Here is a 20394-nt window from a genome sequence, read left to right as displayed (position 1 = left end):
GAGAGGGATTCCAGTCAGCTCCTGTACTCCTCTTTGATCTCATTCCCTGTGCAACCCTCATCCCAGTTGACCATTAGCTGAGATAGCTTTAGAGTCCTTATGATATTGCTGGCACCAAACCTGGGAAGAAAAGTCATCGGAGGATTAAAAACAAACTCTTCCAACAATTCTATTCATTACTTACAAAAATGTTAGTTAAAGGTAAGAGATGGTGTTTAATTGACAGCCAAGAATCATCCAAATCAAGAATGAAGTTTTTGTTTAGAATTGTAGGATATTTACGGTTAGGATGGACTTGTTGAGTGACCTTTGTGGGATCTGTGGGGCAGAGTAATTGATTGCAGGAGTTCACATAATGAGGCCCCTGGGAATACGCCCAATCTGGATTAGTGGTGCTGGAAGAGCACAGCAGTTCAGGCAGCATCCAACGAGCAGCGAAATCGACGTTTCGGGCAAAAGCCCTTCATCAGGAATACACCCAATCTGTTGACAATAGGTAGAATTAGCTCCTGATCATTATCAAGTAGAAAAATCATCATGTAAAAATCACACAACACCAGGTTATAGTCCAACAGGTTTAATTGGAAGCACTAGCTTTCAGAGCGCTGCTCCTTCTGGTGGTTGTCAATTAGTACTTTCTAAAATAGTCAATGGCCAGAGGTTAGATTTTAATTAACAGCCTCTGAGAAAGAAAAGTTTGTTTTTTTTTTCATCTCCACTCCTGTGTGCTGCTGGCTTTCCATAAAGGCTCTCCTTTACAGCAAGTTGGTCACAAAGTTGTAAAACATAACAGAATTGTAATGTTGCTTTCTGATGCAGATTTGAGTATTCAATCTACACTTCAAAAGTAATTCCTCTATTGTGGAGCACTTTACCCATATCTTGATGTGATGACGAGGTGCTATGTACAAGGAAATTTAATTTAAATTTAAATGTGGATTGTGTGTAAGTGAGTGTATGCTGTCACTTAGCTGTCAATTTGTTCATCATCGATAAATAGATTAAAATATGAATCCATTTGGAACCCTCTGACTTTTTAGTGGTTGTTTCCATTGATCACTTTAACCATCTTCCTAAATTAAGTGACCTAACTATGACCAGTTGTACACCAGAGGTTGTGATTCCAAGAGTAGATATCTTTTAATCTGCATATTATTTGATCATCTGTTGTCTACATTTGAACTTTTTTATAATCTTCCTCATCCATTACCTGAAAATAGTTTGAAATTCTGCCCATGGATGGAGCAAATTTTTGCAAAACGACATTGCTCTCACAATTTAAGGTCTAAATCCAAAGTTTATTCTTCTCTGTGACATCGAACAGAAACACCACAATAGAGGTGATAATAGCGGAGCACTGCAGTTATTTATAACCATTTATTCAGTCATTTTATTTTCCCAGAGCTAACAAAATACTGAGTACTACTGGTGGGAGTTATACCACGATGTACATACATCTTATCTTATGAGATATAGGGAATGGTTGGCCTATTTAGCACGACTCACAGACCCATTAACCATATCACAAGCTAAATTGGAAGATCGACATTCATTTACGTTATGTATTATTCACTTTAGATATTTGACTTAAATGTCAATTTGCTCTTTTTTTTTCCCCCCCCCCACAGTCCAAGTTGGGAATAACAGAATTAAGTTTAACATATATTAAATAATTTTAGTAATCTGCAATGCAATTCACGTTTTGTAATCTGTGCACATGCATAGAAAAGTAAGCTGGAGCACTCTAAGGCTAATTATATCTGATTTGTATTTGTGAAGGCCCACAAATTACAAAGAGAGGTTCTGACTAATAGTCGAAAAATTAGGGAAATGTTAAAGATCACATCACAAGTGCATTGTAATTAATGAAAAAACATGAAGTCACGACTTAACTGGTTGTCTTTTTTTATCGAGAGAAAGATAACATTTTTGTTGAACATGTTCTAAGCATCTGTCCTTGTAAATTTAATTCAACTTTCAGATTTGAGACAATAGTCTGCTGCCCTTTTTTCTGAACAACAATTTGAGGGAGTACGGTTTTAACTCACTACGCTGTTATCCGCAACACCAAAACAACCATCATGTGACAAATCATAGGTTGAAGAGGGGGTGATCCACCTCCTCATCCAGGTGCCAAAATGACTGACACCATGGCTGCAATGATGTGCACAGTTGGGCTGAGTAATGTCAGCTGGCCGTGATGCTGTGTCTCTCCATGCGTTCACTTGTTTCTGGTGGCATTCGCAATAAATGTGCCCACTGGGTCAACTATCCAAAATGGCACCCTGTGTATGCAGAAACACCACAATTTCATTGGCTGGCTGTAGCAGGATGCAGGAAGAGTCTGTGGCACGTGTGACGCTGCCGTCACCAGGTTGAGGAGGAGGGGGCTGAGTATGGTGGAGGTGAAAGTGAGGTGGAGCTTGGGATGGGGAAAGCAAGCTCCCCCTTGCCGACAGCTTCTAAGCCACTGTGCAGATCCTGCTGCAGGGGTGCCTCTCCCAGGAGCTGTGAAACTATGCCTGAGGGCTGAGCTCTATCAATTTCCCCCCACCCTCCTCACCGATTACTAAACTCCCTCACGCTTGCTGTTGAATGAAGAATGCCACACCTCCTTACTGATACAATGGCTGCTGGCTCATACAAAGACGGGACTGGTCATGGCAGTTGGCCACAATGCTGTATTTCTGTTTGTGGTTGTGATGGCACCCAGAATGAACACACTCCTTTTATCTAAATGCCTTTTGTTCCAAAACCCTTCGGACCATCCATCTGCAAGAATGACAAATTAATAAGCGCGTAACTGTTACACTGGTGTTCAGTTATCTGTGGGCTTGGATTTTCAGGGGAGTGGCAATCTCCTGCCACTCTGTGTCAACAAAAAAGGATCAATGAAAGAGCCCCACACATTTTGACTCCATTCCGATCCGGGCTCGTTCAGAAATGCGGTACAGTTCTTCGATCCTGACAGCTCCCTTGTATTGTAGATCTTCCTTTGGGGAGCAGGCAAACCATCCCCCTTTCTCATTGCAGTCAGTTGTCATATGCAAACTTACTAACCATACCTGCTATATTCACATCCAAATAATTTATACAAATGATGAAAACATGTGGACTGAGCACCAACCTTGTGGCACGTTGCTAGTCATATGCCTTCAGCCTGAAAAATAACCTTCCACCACCAACTTCTGACTCCTGCCTTCGAGCCAATTTTTGTCTCCAATTGACTAACTCTCCCTGGATTCCATGTGTTGTAACCTTGCTAACCAGTCTCCCAAGTGGAACCTTGTTGAACGCCTTGCTGAAGTCCATATTGAGAACATCCACTGCTCTGCCTTCAATCTTCATTGTTGCTTCTTCAACAACCTCAATCAAGTTGGTGAGACGTGATTTCCCATGCACAATGCCTGTTGACTATCCAAATGAGTCCTTGTCTTTCCAAATACATGCAAGTCCTGTCCCTCAGAGTCTCCTGAACTCCAGGAAGCTCACCACTGATGTCAGGTTCACTGGTCTGTAGTTCCCTGGCATTTCCTTATCCGCTTTCTTAAAAAAAATGGCACCACATTAGCCATCCTCCAGTCTTCCGGCACCTCACTCACTGCCATTGATGACATGAATATCTCAGCAAGAGCCTAGCAATCATTTTCCTAGCTTTCTAAGGTTCTTGGATACATCTGATCAGACCCCACCTTGTGCGTTTTAAGACATCCAACACCATCACCTCTGAAATATGGACACTTTTCAAGATATCGCTATTTATTCCTCGCTAAGTTCTCTAGCTTTCATATCCTTCTCCACAGTAAATACTGATATAAAATACTCATTTGGTATCTTTCTCATCTCTTGCGGTTCCACACGTAGATTGTTTGTTTGTTTGTTTGTTTGTTTGTTTGTTTGTTTGTTTGTTTGTTTGGTTTACTCTACCACATCTGGTCAACTAGAAGCTCTGAAACTGTCAGTTCATTATTCATTTCTTGGTATTCATCACTGATGAGGCAAGCATGTAGTGTCTACCCTTAGTTCCCTGAGATGGTGACGATGAGCCATCTTCTGTTTTGATACAGCTGACAGGTTTGCAAGGCCACCTCCGATCAGGTATTAAATATATGCTGAAGACACAACATTGAGTCAAGTGACATGCAAGGTACATTACTCTTTTGCACTGTTCAAGGCGTTGTGTACATGCCTCTGTGTGATGTTCCCATTCATCATTGCTGTTTGTATTTCTAAAAATAAAATGTTTCCCCAAGAAAATTACCGAATCTGCTGGATAGCTGGTGTAACACTGACTGGACATGAAAAGAGGGAAGGCCCCAGGTTGTACTTCTCAGTCCCCTGTCCAATCAGTAGTAGGGAAATTAAAACATTGAGTTGCCTAAATCTAATAGATTTGCCGAGGCTTTGAGACTCCTGTTCAGGTGAGGGTTGGCTCCGTTTCTATCAATGAGTGAACGTTCTCCGTGATGGAGAGGGATAGGGAAGAGTTGGTCTGCACCTCAAAGCTAACCGCATGTAATTTGTGACAAAACATAGCAATGATACCCTCCATGGAACTTCCATGTGGTTGGGCTAATCTCAAACTCCTGCTGTAAAAATAAGGTCTTGATACAGTTAATCGTTTTTTTTTTCTGTGAACAGGAATATCCTGAAGGTGTCAAAGAACATGCAAAAGGAAAGAGAGAGTCTACTGAGACAACTAGAACTTCTCAGGTGATTGATGGCAGGAGTCTAAAAGACGTAGCACAAACCTTGAATGTTGCTTTTTAAAAGATTCAATTTTAATTGCATAATGTTTTACTCTTGTAATAAAGAAGCTATTTGATAGATAATATCTTTTGGGTCATTTTCTTGCTGCTCTAGGCATTTATCAACCTATCTATTAAATTTATCAAAATATTAATGGAAATGTTAACTCGATGTTCACCGTGTTGAACTCTTATCTGTTTTATGGATGGAAATGAAAGTAATGAAAGAAGTATTTCTCTTTCATGGGGAAAATGGGAAATTGAAATAGGTAACCATTTAGCCCCTTACATCTGTGTAGTTGTTCCATCACGTCATAGTTGATTTGTCTTTGAACTGAATGTGTCCGTTTTTACTTCGTATCCATTTTGCTTGTATATTATGGAAAATATGCCAGTCTGTCCCAGTGGAGTCACCCTGTTGTCGCACTCTCTGCAGGAGGATGGGCATGTGCTAGCACAGCAGGCAAATGTACTGAAGCTGTATGATGGTTAAAGGGCAGAATGATGCAGTAATAGTCAATGGCTCCACTACTTTGGATAGGGAGACTGTTACAATCCCCCCCACTTTCTCTCCATCGCCATAATAGATTAAACATGCCCTTTGAATAATGGTTCCATCAAATAGTAATGGGTGCTTTTATAAATTAAAAACCCAAAAGTGTTGAAGAGAGAAACTATTAACGTTTTGAATCCAGTAGTTATATTGAGCTCTAACTGTTAACTCTGCTTCTCTCTCAAAAGAAGCATCCTGCTGAGTTTCTCCAGCACTTTTTTTTTGTATTACAGATTTGCAGCTTCCGCAGTATTTTTTTTTTTTCTCAAGGGTGCTTCTATATGGCCAAAATCATAGAACCGTGTAACTCTGAAGATGTGAAGCTTTTAAGCGAGCACTATTATAATGGATCTGAAATGGGGAGACCATCCCAGAATGGTGACTCAGGGAGTACATTGAATATTTGTAAACATTGGAGGGACTAACTATGTGGAGAAAGGCTGCCTAACTGCAAGTCGATCCTTTTTGATCCTTTTTTTTTTCCCCCAATCAGGGAGATGAACAAGAAACTCCGAGATGAAAGGGATGCCTATGAAGCCAAGAAGCTGGTTAGTCTCAAAAAGCGACTTGTAATGCAGAGACGTGACAATTGCTGCTGCTGCTGCTGCTGTTGCTGTGGCTGTGGCTGCTCTCCTGTGGGACCACGCTGTACTCCCTGGGGCCACTGTAAACCAGCGCAGCCAAACTCCACACCTGTCCAGCTGTATCATTATGTGGGTGCTAAAGAGCAGGACGGATAAATACCAAGCCATTTAGTTTGCACAGTGTTGGTTACTTTCAGAGTGGGTTAAATCTGCTTTAACTCAAAGGAGTGAATCTCACTTGGAAAGATGTCAGGTCACCTTTTAAGATGGCTTTATTTTTCACGAATGTAAGCACACTATTTGCACTTGCTGATAGAAATTAGATTCTCCGTAGTCACAAGGATTGATAGTTATCAGTTGCAATGTGCAGCAAGGAACCGATCATAATATGACATCTTTGGCTAGAACAAATTTATTCATGGATTGTGTAGCCTTTTTCTATCTATACACTAATTTTGATGGAAAGCTACACCTTTAAGATGTATTTTTGTATGTCCGTAATTGTATGAAAGAAAGTTATAGCATCTGTTACTTTAATATTTTGCAATGTGATAGTTACCAAAGGTTTCAGCCGCTGCTACATCTTTTAAACACAGTTTATAAACAGAGGTTGCTAATATGCTCAGCTATCACAAGTCCAGTTGGCAGCATGGAGTTAAATATAGGTGTGTTGATATTTGTTAAGTATGTTAACATAGAGGATGGAAGTTTTTACGTGTGTGTGTGTGTGTATACATAGATATCACAAACGTTTATCAAGTGTTTCAAGAAACCAAAAGCTGCTGTACTGATGGATATAGTTATATGTTGTTACCAGTAGTGTTTCTGTGGCTGTTTATACTTGGATGTTTTGGACATGTTGGGTAACCTAGATGTTTTTTTTCTCTCTTATAATTAGGGACCAATAAATCAGTTTTCATTTTCACCAGCAGATTCCTAGATAGGACAATTCAAACTGATTTCCTCTCAGACAATGGGCGCTTTCCTTTTGTTTCGATCTCCTTTCCCGTTGAAGTTTTTCTCTTGTTCTCCACAGACAATGTAAATTTTGGAGGCTTCTGTACATCACCCTATGCATCTTGCACACTGCGTTGGCTGTGCTAAACTTTGAGCTCTGTACCTGGGTGACCAGTTATGAGACTGTCCCACATTTGTCTGCATCCTGTACAAAACTCTCCCTGGAGATCATTTGCTTCGTGTTTCCATTTTGGTCCTGAAATGAGTCTGCAAAACTCTGGACTCCAGGCCGGCGAAGGAGAGAGTCTCCTTTTTTGCTGTTGCCTTCAGATCTTTGTGATTGGGATATGGGCTCAGTGAGATTGAGGAGAAGGCATTGGGGTACCACAAACTGAGGCTGTGAGGGAGAAACTGCAATGGTGTGAGCAAGCCCAGCCAGGGAGCAGCAGCCAGACTGGAACTGGACCAGAGTGGAGAGAGAATAAGACTACAGGAAAGGTGACTGCCCCTTGAGAGCAAGGGACCCCTATCTTCCCACCAAAGATTTTTCAGAGGTAGACAAAATATCACTTTTTGATGTCGCAGCTTTATATCAAATGCTAAAACATGATGACTCATTGTGCACAATAGACGTTTCCTTGCAACAAAAGACCAGTTCTTCTTCCGCCATTGCTCAAAATTGATTGTGTAGACAGACAAATTGTCACAAATGTCAATCGCAAGTTGGCTATAACAGACTTGATATGAGGGCTGGGCCTCAAAGAAGATAGCTAGCATTTGGTCATTCAGTGGTCATTTTGTTTTTCAGTGGTCTTTTATTCCCCTCAATTTTTAGCATTTTAATTTCCCTGCACATCTTGACAATTTCCAGAAGGAGAGAAACGCAAGATGGTGCTGGTGGTATTACATTAGCATGGATAGAGGATTGGTTAACGAATAGAAGGCAGAAAGTTGAAGTAAGAGAGCCATTTTCAGGATAGAATTAGAACCCCTACGGTGTGTAAACAGGCCCTTTGGCCCAACAAGTCCACACCACCCCTCCAAAGAGTAACCCATCCCCCTACTCTATATTTACCCTTGACTAATAACCTACACTATGGGCAATTTAGCATGGCCAATTCACCTAACCTGCACATCTTTGAATTGTGGAAGGAAACCGGAGCACCCGGAGAAAACCCACGCAGACTCGGGGAGAATGTACAAACTCCACACAGATAGTCGCCCGAAGCTAGAATTGAACCCGGGTCTCTGGCACCATGAGGCAGCAGTGCTAACCACTGAGGCAGTGTGCTGCCCATGAATAGCAATGTTTAACTAGTGAAATGACACCGGCATCAGTGCTGGGGCTACAATTATGTGCAATTTTTGTTCATACTTGGATGAGGAAAATGAATGTACTGGCCAGGTTTCTGGATGACACAAACATGGATGGGAAGTCAAGTGGTAAGGTTGACAGAGTCTGTAGAGGCCTATAGACTGGTTAAGCAAGTGGGCAAAAATATAGCAGATCGAAAAAATGTGGGAAAATGGATTGTTGTGCACTTATGCAGGAAGAATAGCAGAGCTGAGTATTATTTAAATGGTGAAGGACTGTCAAAAGCTACAGAAACTGGAGTTTGGAAGTCCTCGACAATAAAACACCAAAAGCTACCATCCAGTCCAGCAGGTAATCGGGACGGTAAATGAAATTTTGATGTTTATTTCAAAGGGAATGGAGTGTACAATAGAGTTGTTTTTTGTTTTTTTTTTGCTGAAACTACTCAAGGCACTGCACAGACCACAACCAGAATACAATTTGTTTTGGGCCCATATCTATGGAAAGTTACACTGGCATTGGAGGCTGATGAGAAAGTTCACTAGGTTGATACTCCGCTCAGAGGACCTGTCTTAAGAGGAGAGGTTGAGTAAAATGAACTTGTTGGAGTTTAGAAGAATGACAAGGCAGCTTTGTTGAAAGATACAAAGTGCCTTTGGAGACTTCCCAGGGTAGGTGCAGAGAGATTGTTGCCCCTTGTGGCTGAATCTAGGACTAGATGGTATAATCTGAGTAAGATACCACACATTTAAGATAGAGATAAGGAGGAATTTAATCTCGGAGGGTAGTGAATTGTGGAATTCTTTACCGCAGAGGGCTGTTGATGTTAGGTCTTTAAAGGTATTCAGGGCTGTCATAGACAAACATTTTAATGAGGAAGGGAGTCCAGGCTTATGGGGAGAAGGGAGGAAAGCGGTTCTCAGATCAGCCATGATCTCAATGAATGGCAGAACCAACTCTATGGGCTGAATGGCCTACCTTAGCTCTGATGGCTTATGGCTTTTTTTTTTGAATACTGATTGATTGGATTTTGGATTCTTTGGCAAAGTTAGAGTCTGGCTTCACATATATTGTTGCACCTTTGTTGACCATGCAGAGCAATGACCAGGTTCAATATGGCTGAATTTGCTCAAGTGGCTTGCTTTGAATTTTTTGAGGACCCTGAATTGAAACTGTTCAAAAAAAAGTTCTTTGCCATCTCTGAAAGTGCTTGACGAACAAGTTCCTGTATAAGTTCATCCAGTTCCTGTGGAACTGTTCCACAGCTGTATGTGTAGATTTTAATAAGAAATATTGGAAAATGACTATTCACTTAAAATATCCCCTTTCCAACTCTGGGGGTGAAATGAATGCTGTATAAATTCATTGCTCACTGTCTTGAAACTGGATTTTTTTTTTTTTGCAACTTCAGATCTAGGAGCTACGTTACAAGGATATTTCCTCCTCTTTGGAAATGGGGGAAGCAATTATTTCTTTAATTTGCCTCAGGTCACTTTCTATTTCTCTAGAGGTCTCTTGCAAACAATAATTCTTAATGTGTTGTATATAATTCACATTATTTGCCTTTAGATTCTTAAGTAGAAATGATTTGAATAACTTGTAGATTCAATCTCTAGCAATTAAGATTTCTGCAAGGAATTGTTTGATTGACAACAGACCAATGGGAAGGAAGAATATCACCTCCGAATTCTATCTTTTTAAGAAACTTGGTTGTACAGCCTGCCGTTTGGTGATTTCTCTCTGATCTCATTGTGATCTGTCATAGAGTCATTAAGTAATACAGCATGGAAACAGACCCTTCGATCCAACCAGTCCATGCTGAACATAATCCCAAACTAAACCAGCCCCCAACTGCCTGGTCCTGGCCCATATCCCTTCAAACCTTGTTGCCAACATCATTCTCAATTATTGTTTATGTAGAGAGGAAAACAAATAGTTAATTATTTTAATCTTTGGCAATTTTTTTTCCTCCTGTGCACATTAAACTGTAGTTGTGTAGAAACCTTCACTTTTTTTTTTCTCTGAGGTTCAGTATTAATAATGGAATATTGATAGGTTTCTTCTTGTGTATTTGTGCTGTCTATGTACTGATTCTTATGAACTGTAGCTGTGTTGCAATCAGAGCAGTGTGAACGCTGTATACATATAACACTGAGCTCTCTGCCTGGCGAGTTACAATAGGAATGTTCTAAGGGAGTATCTACACTCCTGACATGCTTCAGTTAAGTTTTAGAAAGTGCAGAGGAGATGCAGGTTACCAACTGAGAACCATTGTTTATAAATCATATTTGATTCCGCATGATTTTTGCATTATGTGGTACCAAACCCTGGGCTAGAAGGGAGGTTTGATCTCTCGCTCGCGCTCACTCGCGCTCACTCGCGCTCGCGCTCTCTCTCTCTCTCTCTCTCTCTCTGGTCACTGCTTTTTTAGTTCTCTTCTGCATACAATCCTCTCTCCAATTCTACTTAAAACTCAGATTAGAATATTTTATTTGTGATATCTTCTATATTTAAAATTCTGGATTGCTACTTTATCCTGACCAGCTACAGTACAACCTCGATTATCCGAACATTGATTATCTGAATTTTGGATTATCCGAACAAGATCTCACGGTCCCAGTGCTTGGGTAAACCACATTATCCGAACAGTCGATCTGAACAAAATACTTTCCACCTGGGTGGTTTGGATAATTGAGGGTGCCCTGTATAACATCTCACCCTCTCCAGTCCTTTTAGAGAGAGCAGGTTTAGCAACTTTGACCCTCATGATCAAATTATGGTATATTAAAATATTCCTAACATCTGCTGATACAATAGACATTTTGGGATGGTGAATTGATTAGTTCAAGATCACATATGATAAATTAAACTTATTATATAATTCAGACAAAAAGTTATAAATGTGTAGTCATGCACATAAATATTAAAAATATATTGAATCATTTAATTGCAGAAAATGCCAAATTGTTGGAGTGCTAAAGTATGACATAACGTGTAAATATTTTGATGAAGAAATTATAAATGAATACTTCTATGTATAAGATTATTTGAGGGAATCCCCAACACACTGGTCTTTTGATAATAAAGTTTTATGATGTGAACAAACTTTGCAATATTTGTTTTAATTTGCAACACTTCTAGCGCAGCTTTCGTCTGACACTAAAGGAATGAAATGTTTCCAATCAAATGCTGAGAAAAACAATGACAATTTGCATTTATCTATCACCTCTGATGTAGTAGGTCAGGAACTTGCATGAGTGTCAGGCAAGTTTCTGCCAGATGAGGTATTTAAATGAGAGAAATGCTTTCAGGAAGCATTTTTCAAAAATCGGGTAATCCATAAAATAATGACCAACCTAATAGGTCATGGAACAGCATCCATTTACTATTGACGGGTAATTTTCTAGTATTGTGCTCATGGTCTTTATCTCTGTTCTTGCCATTTAAACTAATGGCTAGATTTAATTGCATGCAGTACATAGCCATTTTTCCTAATGGTACTTTGAACAGGAACATTTCCCCATAGATGGTATGAAGTCAGCACATTAAGCCTGATTTTAATGTTGTGCACCAATGAGTGGACTTTGTAAGATTTTAAATCGGGCTCATTAGTTCTGAAATGTCAGAAACATGTTACTGGCTGATCTGGGATTCAGGCGATTAATATATCAGATAATAGACAGTCATGACTGAGTAGTCAAAGGGAATCTAGGGCCATTGTTAGAAACAGCATGTTGGTTTCCAAGAAGTTGCAAATGTTTCCAAGAAAATTCAAGGTGGAGAGATTATGTTGGGGGTGATCATTGACTCTTAGGAAGTCAAATTAAATTTGAATGTGGTGTGAATAAACTTGAATTTTTTACTGTCCCTATCTTTAGGTGTTTTAGCATGAACTGGTTAAAAGAAATGGGTGCTTTTTAATGCATTGGCGTATCAACTTAAAGCATGAACTCTCCTCCTTCCACAGATACTTCCTGACTTGCTGAGTTTTTCCAAAATTTCATGTGTGTATTTCAAACTTCCAGCAAGTGCAATATTTTATGATTGTATCCTCTAATGCCTTGCTCTTGAAGTGGACATATCAAACTCTTGATCATCAGTTTTTTACAACTGTTTTACCCAGCACTGGACCAAGTTTGTTCAGATTTTTGTGTTTCTATATATGTTCTACCCTGTACTGTTAATGATTGAACTTTATTCTTTTGAATCCATGACCTGTTCTCAGTTGAAGAATATTTCCTCTAACTATTTGCCAGTGTACAATCAAGACATTAGTTAAGAGGTGTTTCGTGTTTTGTTCACTCTGTCATGGCTGTTGTCATTTGCTGAACATTGCTCAGAGGCACTTTTTTTTTAAACCATAAAAAAGGTCTACCCAAACAATCCAGATGTAATTGCATGATACTACCAGAGTCCAAAAGACCGAACACTGAATAAATTATCTGCTTTAAACTGATGTGAACAGTTGGTTTGCAGTTTCCACCTCTTTGAAAATACCAGCATTAAATCTTCGCACTCCCTGATCACCATGACTTTCCTTAAGCATAGCAGTCTTCCTGTATATTTTCACTGGGAGTTGGAAATGAAGGGTGTGGATTTGAATTGTGTAAAGCTCTGCCATGAAACTGAACTGTACTGAAGACATTATTGAGACACAGGATTCTCTGATTCCCTTTCTTTTTAATATTCACTTCATCCTGCCAAAGTCTGGTCAGGAATCTCTTTCATACCAGAAATATTTTGACCTACTGAGACATAGTGAAAAGTGTTCACTGTAACCTGCCTTGCGAATAGGAAATTTTTCCCATTTTGGTATCTGTTTGAAGAAGGATGGTGCCACGGACACTGGGAAACTAGGCCTTTTCACTCCAATTGTTTAAAAGGTTGCATAACTTTTATAATGACCAGTGAAACAGTGGCATTTCAAAGCAGGGTACTCGTACTTTGTCAGGACTTACATCCTTGTCTTTTTTTTAAAAAAAGTAGTTCATGGGATGAGGGCAATGTTGGCCAGGCCAGTATTCATTGCCGATCCCTAATTGCCCAGAGGACAGTTAAGAGTCAACCACATTTCTGTGGGTCTGGAATCGCATGTAGGCCAGCCCAAGTAAGGATGGCATTTTCCCTCCCTAAAAGACATTCCTGATGGGTTTCTCCAAAAATCCACAATGGATTCATGGTCATCATTTAGATTCTTAATTCCAGATTTTTAAAAAAAAATTAAATTTAAATTTCACCATCTGCTGTGGTGGGATTTGAACTCTGTTGTCCAGAACATTACTTAGGTCTCTGGATTAACATTCCAGTGATTATTACCACTAGGCCATCACTTCCCCTCACCCCCATTATTTTGTCATTTCAAATTGGCAAAGCCACTTGCCAGACAACAACTTGCAGGTATTGGTGCCACTTCAGGCCGGGCTATGTGACATTCTAAGTCTTTTTTTAATAATAGTTCCAGTGGCACAAAACCTTGCTGCAATGATCAATACAGAAAAAGTGAGGAGGAAGTGATTAATTAGCAGAAAGACAGTGAGAGCCTTTGGGATGCCGAGGATGATTTTGCATTTTTTTTTGGTTTTGTTAAAATACATTATTGTCTATTGAGAATATTTAATGTTAATTCTTTTACCATCACAGATTAATTGTGGCGGACTTGTTTTCACTTTCAGACTTCTCCCAGCAAAAAGCCTCTGTTGAAGAGAGGTTCAGTGATAGGGAATTACCTGGTGGAAGACAAACCAGTCAAACGGTTAGACCTGTGCCAATGCAAATATAAGTGCATGCAATGAATTGTCCAGTATTGATGCAGTTACTTTTTTGTTTTTTTTTAAGAGTTGCTGCTACTTCATCCATGGTATTGCATGAGATCTTCATATAATTGCCTGCATCACGAACATTTCCATGTGTGGCACTGCTGTTTCTGCAAGGCTTGGTGCTTACTGATTCATGTAGCCAAGATGTTAAAATTGTAGACCATGTAACATCCTTCACTAGAAAAAAATTATAAATTTTTGAGGAGTGGGAAAATCACTCCCCTTGATGTATGATATTCCTTTGACACTGATGCTGTCCAGTATGTTGCACATGGACATAGTCGTATATAGGTCCAAACCCAGAGTAGACCAACACAACCAGATACAGAACTCTGTAGTGGACTCGGGGAGAAATGTAGATGGAAGGATATTTTGGAACAGTGTGACCCTAGTTTGTTCTCTAGTGCTTTCACAGACTGCAGAGATAGAGTACAGCCTGTACCCTAGGTTGCCCATTTATTTTCTCTTTTGTGAAATGGCACTTGGTGACATGAGGAAACTTTTGTGGGGAAGTGATGTGTGGCAGTAAGTGCCTTCTGAGGAGCTGAGAGAGAGAATGTGAATGTTGCCTCACAGAGCTGTGAGGAAGATGAGGGTATACTGGGTATTTGGATCTCAGAAACAGTAATAGACAGTTAGACCCTCCAAGCTTGCTCCATTTCTCTTGTTGCCTCAAATTCATGGCCTTTGGAGGAAGAAATGTCAGATCCTCCTTCATCTTGTGTGAAAAGGTGGTTGGAGACGTTTTCTCCTAAATGGTCTAACTCTAATTTTAAGATCATGCCCCAGCATTCCTATCACTATCTGAGGAAATACTTTAACTACCTGTATTAACGACATCTCAAAAGTCAGTCAGATTAGCCAGGCATGAGTGCAGAACCTTCTAACAAAGCCTCTGTCCCACTCCCTTCTTTTGACCAACCTCCTATCTACTCACATTCTCAGTTGCTCTATCCTCTAAAACAAAAGCAGTGATTCTTTTCTTCAAACGGACATCAAGATGAGTTCAAAATAGTGGTTAATATTTCTGATGTGATTCTTTGTCAAGTCTTGGAACTCTTCTTGACGCTGTTAGTACACCACCATTGCTTCTTTGGTTCAGATCCAGGCCGGACTAGATGAAGTGAATATTATTTAGGGTTTCCATATGAAAAATGAAACTAAGTTTGGATAACCCACTGCAAGTCTTGTAAGTCTAGGAACATGGTACAGAATTACTCAACGTTAAGCACAAGCTGGATTATATTGGCAACCTGGCTCTGAAAAAGTCAAGGAATGTCTTCTTAGTAGATTAAGGATTGCTTTTGTGTACGTAAAAAATATGAAGTAGACTAAGGTACTGTAGATCGATCTGACTTTGGAGATTTTCAAGAAGACTTCAAGTTCCACGGAAGGGTTTATATTCATCAGTCATAAGATCTTAAGACAACTTGAAGTGCCAATTGACTAGTACAGGATAGAACTTCATTCCTGAGTTAAACTTTTGAACATTGGAAGGTTGTGGTAATTCTGCCAGGTTGTTTAGATTCTACAGGCTCTTTGATATTCAGAACAATTTGACTTCTGGCCAATTCTTAAAATGGTTCATGTGGCATCACTGAAACAGTAAAATATTCTCATCCAATGTGTCTGCGAAATGGATTGGGCATACTGTGTGTTGGGTTAGCACCTACCAGACACCTGATCCTGATTTATATACAGAATTAACTAAATTTCTTTCTTTCTTCCCTCCCAAACAATCATGGTCTGGATTTTTTTTTTTTATCTTGACTACAAAGAAAAAGTGGAAAATCTAGCTGCTGGATTCCTGTTCAGTGCTTGGCTCTGCTCTGCTTTGACATCAGACTTGCATATGAAAAACGGGTCTTTATCTTATTCCAGAATGACACAACACCTCCTTAGCCTTCTCATTGTACTCATTGGATTGTAAGTTCTGCTAAGTATGTAGAATCACAGACAACATGATATTGACTGAGCCTGGTAACATGGCCAAACCTGATTCTTACACTGGAGAAATAGCAGTTATCTGCACAGGTATACTGAGCCAAGACCACAAATGTAGCAGCTTTATTCAGCATTTATGATGTTAATTAGGTATCTAACAGTGATTTTTTTTTTTGGAGAAGGTTTGTAGCTCAGGTTGAGGTTCTGGGTATCAGTTTGCTTGCTGAGCTGGAGGATTTGTTTTCAGACGTTTCATCACCATACGAGGTAACGTCATCAGTGAGCCTCCAGTGAAGCACTGGTGGTATGGCCTGCTTTTTATTTATATGTTCAGGTTTCCTTGGGTTGGTAAGGTCATTTCGTGTGATGTCATTTCCTGTTCTTTTTCTAAGGGGGTGGTAAATAGGATCCAAGTCAGTGTGTTTGTTGATAGCGTTCCGGTTAAAGTGTCATGCTTCTAGGAACTCTCTCACATGCCTCATGATGCCAAAAGGTCTGAGTAGTCTGGCAGTGCGTTCCGAGATGCCTTTGATGTAGCGGAGAGTGGCTATGGTTTCTGAATGCGTTTTGTCTGCTTGTTGGGGTTTGTGGTTGAGAATCTGCAGAAATGACTGCCAGATTACTCCGATCTCTTGACATCATGGGTAGCCCATAAACTCATCAACACCCTAAAACAGCAGTTAATGAACTTGAAAGACGTAATACAGACAACATGCAAAACTAATGTCATTTACAAAATACCTTGCAAGAACTGTAACAAACACTACATTGGGCAAACTGGCAGAAAACTGGCCACCAGGATACATGGACATCAAGTAGCCACAAAACGACATGACCCACTCTCTCACTAGTATCTTTACATCCTGATGAGGAAGGACACCACTTTGAGTGGGACAACACATCCATCCTAGGTCAAGCCAAACAGAGACACATGCAAGAATTCCTAGAAGCATGGCATTCCAAATAGAGCTCCATCAACAAACACATCAACTTAGATTCCATTTACCACCTTCTGAGAAAAAGAACAGAAACTGACATCATCACAGGAAATGACATCACCAACCCAAGGAAACCTGAATACATAAATTAAAAAGTGAGCCATACCACCAGTGCTTCATCGGAGGCTCACTGATGTTACCTAGTATGGTGATGAAACATCTGAAAACTAATCCTCCAGCTCAGCGAGCAAACTTACACCCAGGTACCTAACAGCTAATTAGGTGTACACTAGGAACCAAACTCAAAACTTGACTTGCCTTTGTGGTTATTGTACCTCAGTCAAGTTTGCAAGTGAGTGGAGTGCATGGTGAAAAATGTTTCATAAACACCACCAATGTGAACTTATCCTCCAGGTCTACCCTCCCAAATGCTGTATTGTCTTTCTGGTGTTTTCCAGATTTAAATTGTCTTGAAACTCCCTCTTCACCTCAAATGTAATGAATGTACCCTCTTAAATCTCTGCTTTGTAATGTAAACACAGGAGATGACCACTTTCTCTGCATGAAATTTAGTCTTAGAAACATCCATGCAGTGGCTTTGTGATATATTATAAACTGCCACAAATCTTTGAAATTATTAGCTTTTGCTTCTTAATTTTAACTTGGAGAAAAATAATCAATTGCAAATGCCTGAAACTTTTAGAGTCAGAGATGTACAGCACGGAAACAGACCCTTTGGTCCAACCCATCCATGCCGAACCAGATATCCCAATCCAATCTAGTCCCACCTACCAGCACCTGGCCCATATCCCTCCAAATCCTTCCTATTCATATATCCATCCAAAATCCTCTTAAATGTTGCAATTGTACCAGCCTCCTCCACCTCCTCTGGCAGCTCATTCCATACACATACCACCCTCTGTGTGAATATTTAAGTTTAATTCAAAAATTGAGCTGTAATTTCAGTTTAAGTGCAACGGCTCAAATATTCCACTTTCTCGGAAAATTTGGGTGCATCTCCATCATGACAGGTTCTGATCCTCTGAGGTCACGTTGTGGCTTCTTTGGACCCACCAGAGATCTGCCTGTAACTGGAATGGAGTTCTGCCTGGGTGGCCTATTGGGAGGCTCTTTGAATGCAAAGCATTAGTCACTCTCCCCCTCACTCCATTGCAACAGAGGCCAAGCAGGTGTTTTTGTGCAGCGAGTCTCCAAGGTTTGCATATGTTGACAGTGCACCGCTGCTATTTCCATAAATTTTAAATATATGTATATGTAGTCAACTCTTCCCTTCCTGACAGAAACTGTGGATGACTTGGAAAATGTCTGTTTCCCATCTCTTCCCAGCTGATTTAGACTTGAAACCAGGGGAAGGAAAGCAGAAAACCCAGCCATGGTGTACTACTCCTTCCCTAGACAGCCCTTAAAATGTATGAGAAATTGAGCTCCAAGTATGCAGGCTCAATGTCCTGCTCTCAATTGCCTTACTAACTTAATTTTAAAACTGTTTGAATATCAGCAACAATATCAAACACAAGGTCCAAGGCCACATTCAGAAATTTGAGTTTTTTTTTAATACAACTCTCAGCTGCTAGAATTTGGAAGTAACCAATCCAACTCTTGGCTCTGGAATGTCGCACTTTGCTATTTCAATGAGAGTTATTAATCCATTTAAAATAAATAACCTATTGTCTAAAATTTCAAAGCATAATTTGAGATGAATGCGTTTATGTTGGGTATACTGAGAGGTAATTTGAGGTACCCCTTTGAATTTCCCCTAAGGTAACTGTGGTATTGAATCGGGTTTGGTTTTGTAACCTCTACTTCCCCTGCACTTGGGGTTACTTTTGCTACTGCTTATTGAAACCAGCTGCAATGACGCACATCTCTTTCCTTTCAAAGTACTTTCAGCTTTCCATAGGCTTTTGATGAAAAGTACTGCTGTCAAACCACCCTGAGCCTTGGATGTATCATTGTAAAACAGAAATTTACATTCCTGGCATTAGCAAGTAATTGTTCAGATGAAAATGTTTTAAATTGGTAGGGTGACCAGACATCAAGATTTTCATTGGGTGACCCAGAATACCCAAACATTTCTGACAACTAGGTTCAAACGTTCCAATTTTTACCTTCTCCCATTTTTTGTCCAAACAAATTTGGGTCTGAGAGGTGGCAGGAAAAGTCTATTAAGTTTCTCACTTGTTCTTGTACACACTCATCATGTCATATTGCCACAAAAAGTTGAGAATTTCTTTGGAGACCCAACAGGGTGGTGCAGGAAGAACACATTTTGTTTTTACCCAGCATCACCCTATTGAATCTCCAAGAAAATTGTCACAATCTTTGTGGCACCGACAGTTTCAATGCTGATGACTTCTTTTCAAGTGATCCACAGAGGAGAAAGTGAGCACTGCAGATGCTAGAGAGTCCGAGTCAAACGGTGGCACGGGAAAAATGCAGCAGGAGAGTTGACGGCCCAGATGAAGGGCTTATGCCCAAAATGTCGAACCTCTTGCTTCTTTGATGCTGTCTGACCTGCTGTGTTTTTCCAGCACCATCCTTTTCGACAAATGATTTCCAGAGTAGAGTTGTCCATTATGACTGGTAGATGTTATCACATGTCCTCCCACCTTCAACTGAGCCTCCATCTGAGTTCTGCCGTTGGACAACCAATATGTCAATCATCATAGAGCCCTTGTTCCCAAGGCTTTTCAGTGATTCCTGCTTTAGAATTTTGAAAATCTGGTCACCCTATAATTAGCAATGTTATTTTAATTTACTTGCATGGAATATGTTTGGATTTTTTTTTGTGTGTGTGGTTGGAATTAATCGTCAGACTTATCCGTTTGATTTTGCTGTATTTATTTCTGTATTGGTGCCAAATGGACTTCTGCATAGACAGCTTGTTGCTGCAGATCAATCTCCTGTCTCCACCGAGGATGTGACTTTGGAACCCAGCAAGAAGAACTGTCGATATTTCTCCAAGGAGATAGGCATAGGAGATTCTGGTGATGAAGAGCTGCTCAGTCCAACATTGACAGAACACCACAGCCCTCTAGAGGAAACTGCAGACTGCAGGGTAGGTGGACTACCTATGCACACCTCAGAAGAGGAAGAATTTGATGAGGCCCCACTTTCACCCAGAGGCCAGCCTATTGGCATAGAAACAGTGGTGAGTAGAGGCAGCTGTACTTTACAGGTTGGTCACTATTCTTAAATCTGCTTTTCTGGCAGCAACCCTAACCCATAACAAACAATAGCCTCTGTCTGAGCTACAGGCTCAACTACAGTTTATTTAAAAAAGAAATTTGCTGAGAAAAGGGAAGCAGCAGTTGAATACAATTAGGGATATATTACAATTTCACAATTTGCATTTAGTCTGTAGAGTTCTTAGTTTCAGCTAAGTGAATTTCATAGTGTTGTAATCTTGTTCATTTGTAAATACATCTGATGATAGTAGTTGGGTATTGGTACTTGAATAAACATAATATACAACTTAAATTTATTATGACTTTCATCTGTTGTAGTTGCAATGGAAA

At 40.1% G+C, this 20394-nt stretch overlaps 1 protein-coding gene across 2 annotated transcripts in view; it reads left to right on the top strand.

Annotated features, from left to right (window-relative positions):
* Positions 1 to 20394, top strand: part of LOC140493494 (EF-hand calcium-binding domain-containing protein 4B-like) — a 114884-nt gene that overhangs the window by 64932 nt on the left and 29558 nt on the right. For both annotated transcript variants that reach the window (XM_072591987.1, XM_072591986.1), the window contains exons 9-12: positions 4642 to 4713; positions 5795 to 5849; positions 13830 to 13909; positions 19754 to 20027. In XM_072591987.1, coding sequence (XP_072448088.1) covers positions 4642 to 4713; positions 5795 to 5849; positions 13830 to 13909; positions 19754 to 20027 — 481 coding nt within the window. The remainder of the gene's footprint in view (positions 1 to 4641; positions 4714 to 5794; positions 5850 to 13829; positions 13910 to 19753; positions 20028 to 20394) is intronic.

This window comes from Chiloscyllium punctatum, chromosome 22 (assembly GCF_047496795.1).
Source record: "Chiloscyllium punctatum isolate Juve2018m chromosome 22, sChiPun1.3, whole genome shotgun sequence".
NCBI lineage: Eukaryota > Metazoa > Chordata > Chondrichthyes > Orectolobiformes > Hemiscylliidae > Chiloscyllium > Chiloscyllium punctatum.
This window is presented reverse-complemented; position numbering and strand designations above follow the sequence as displayed.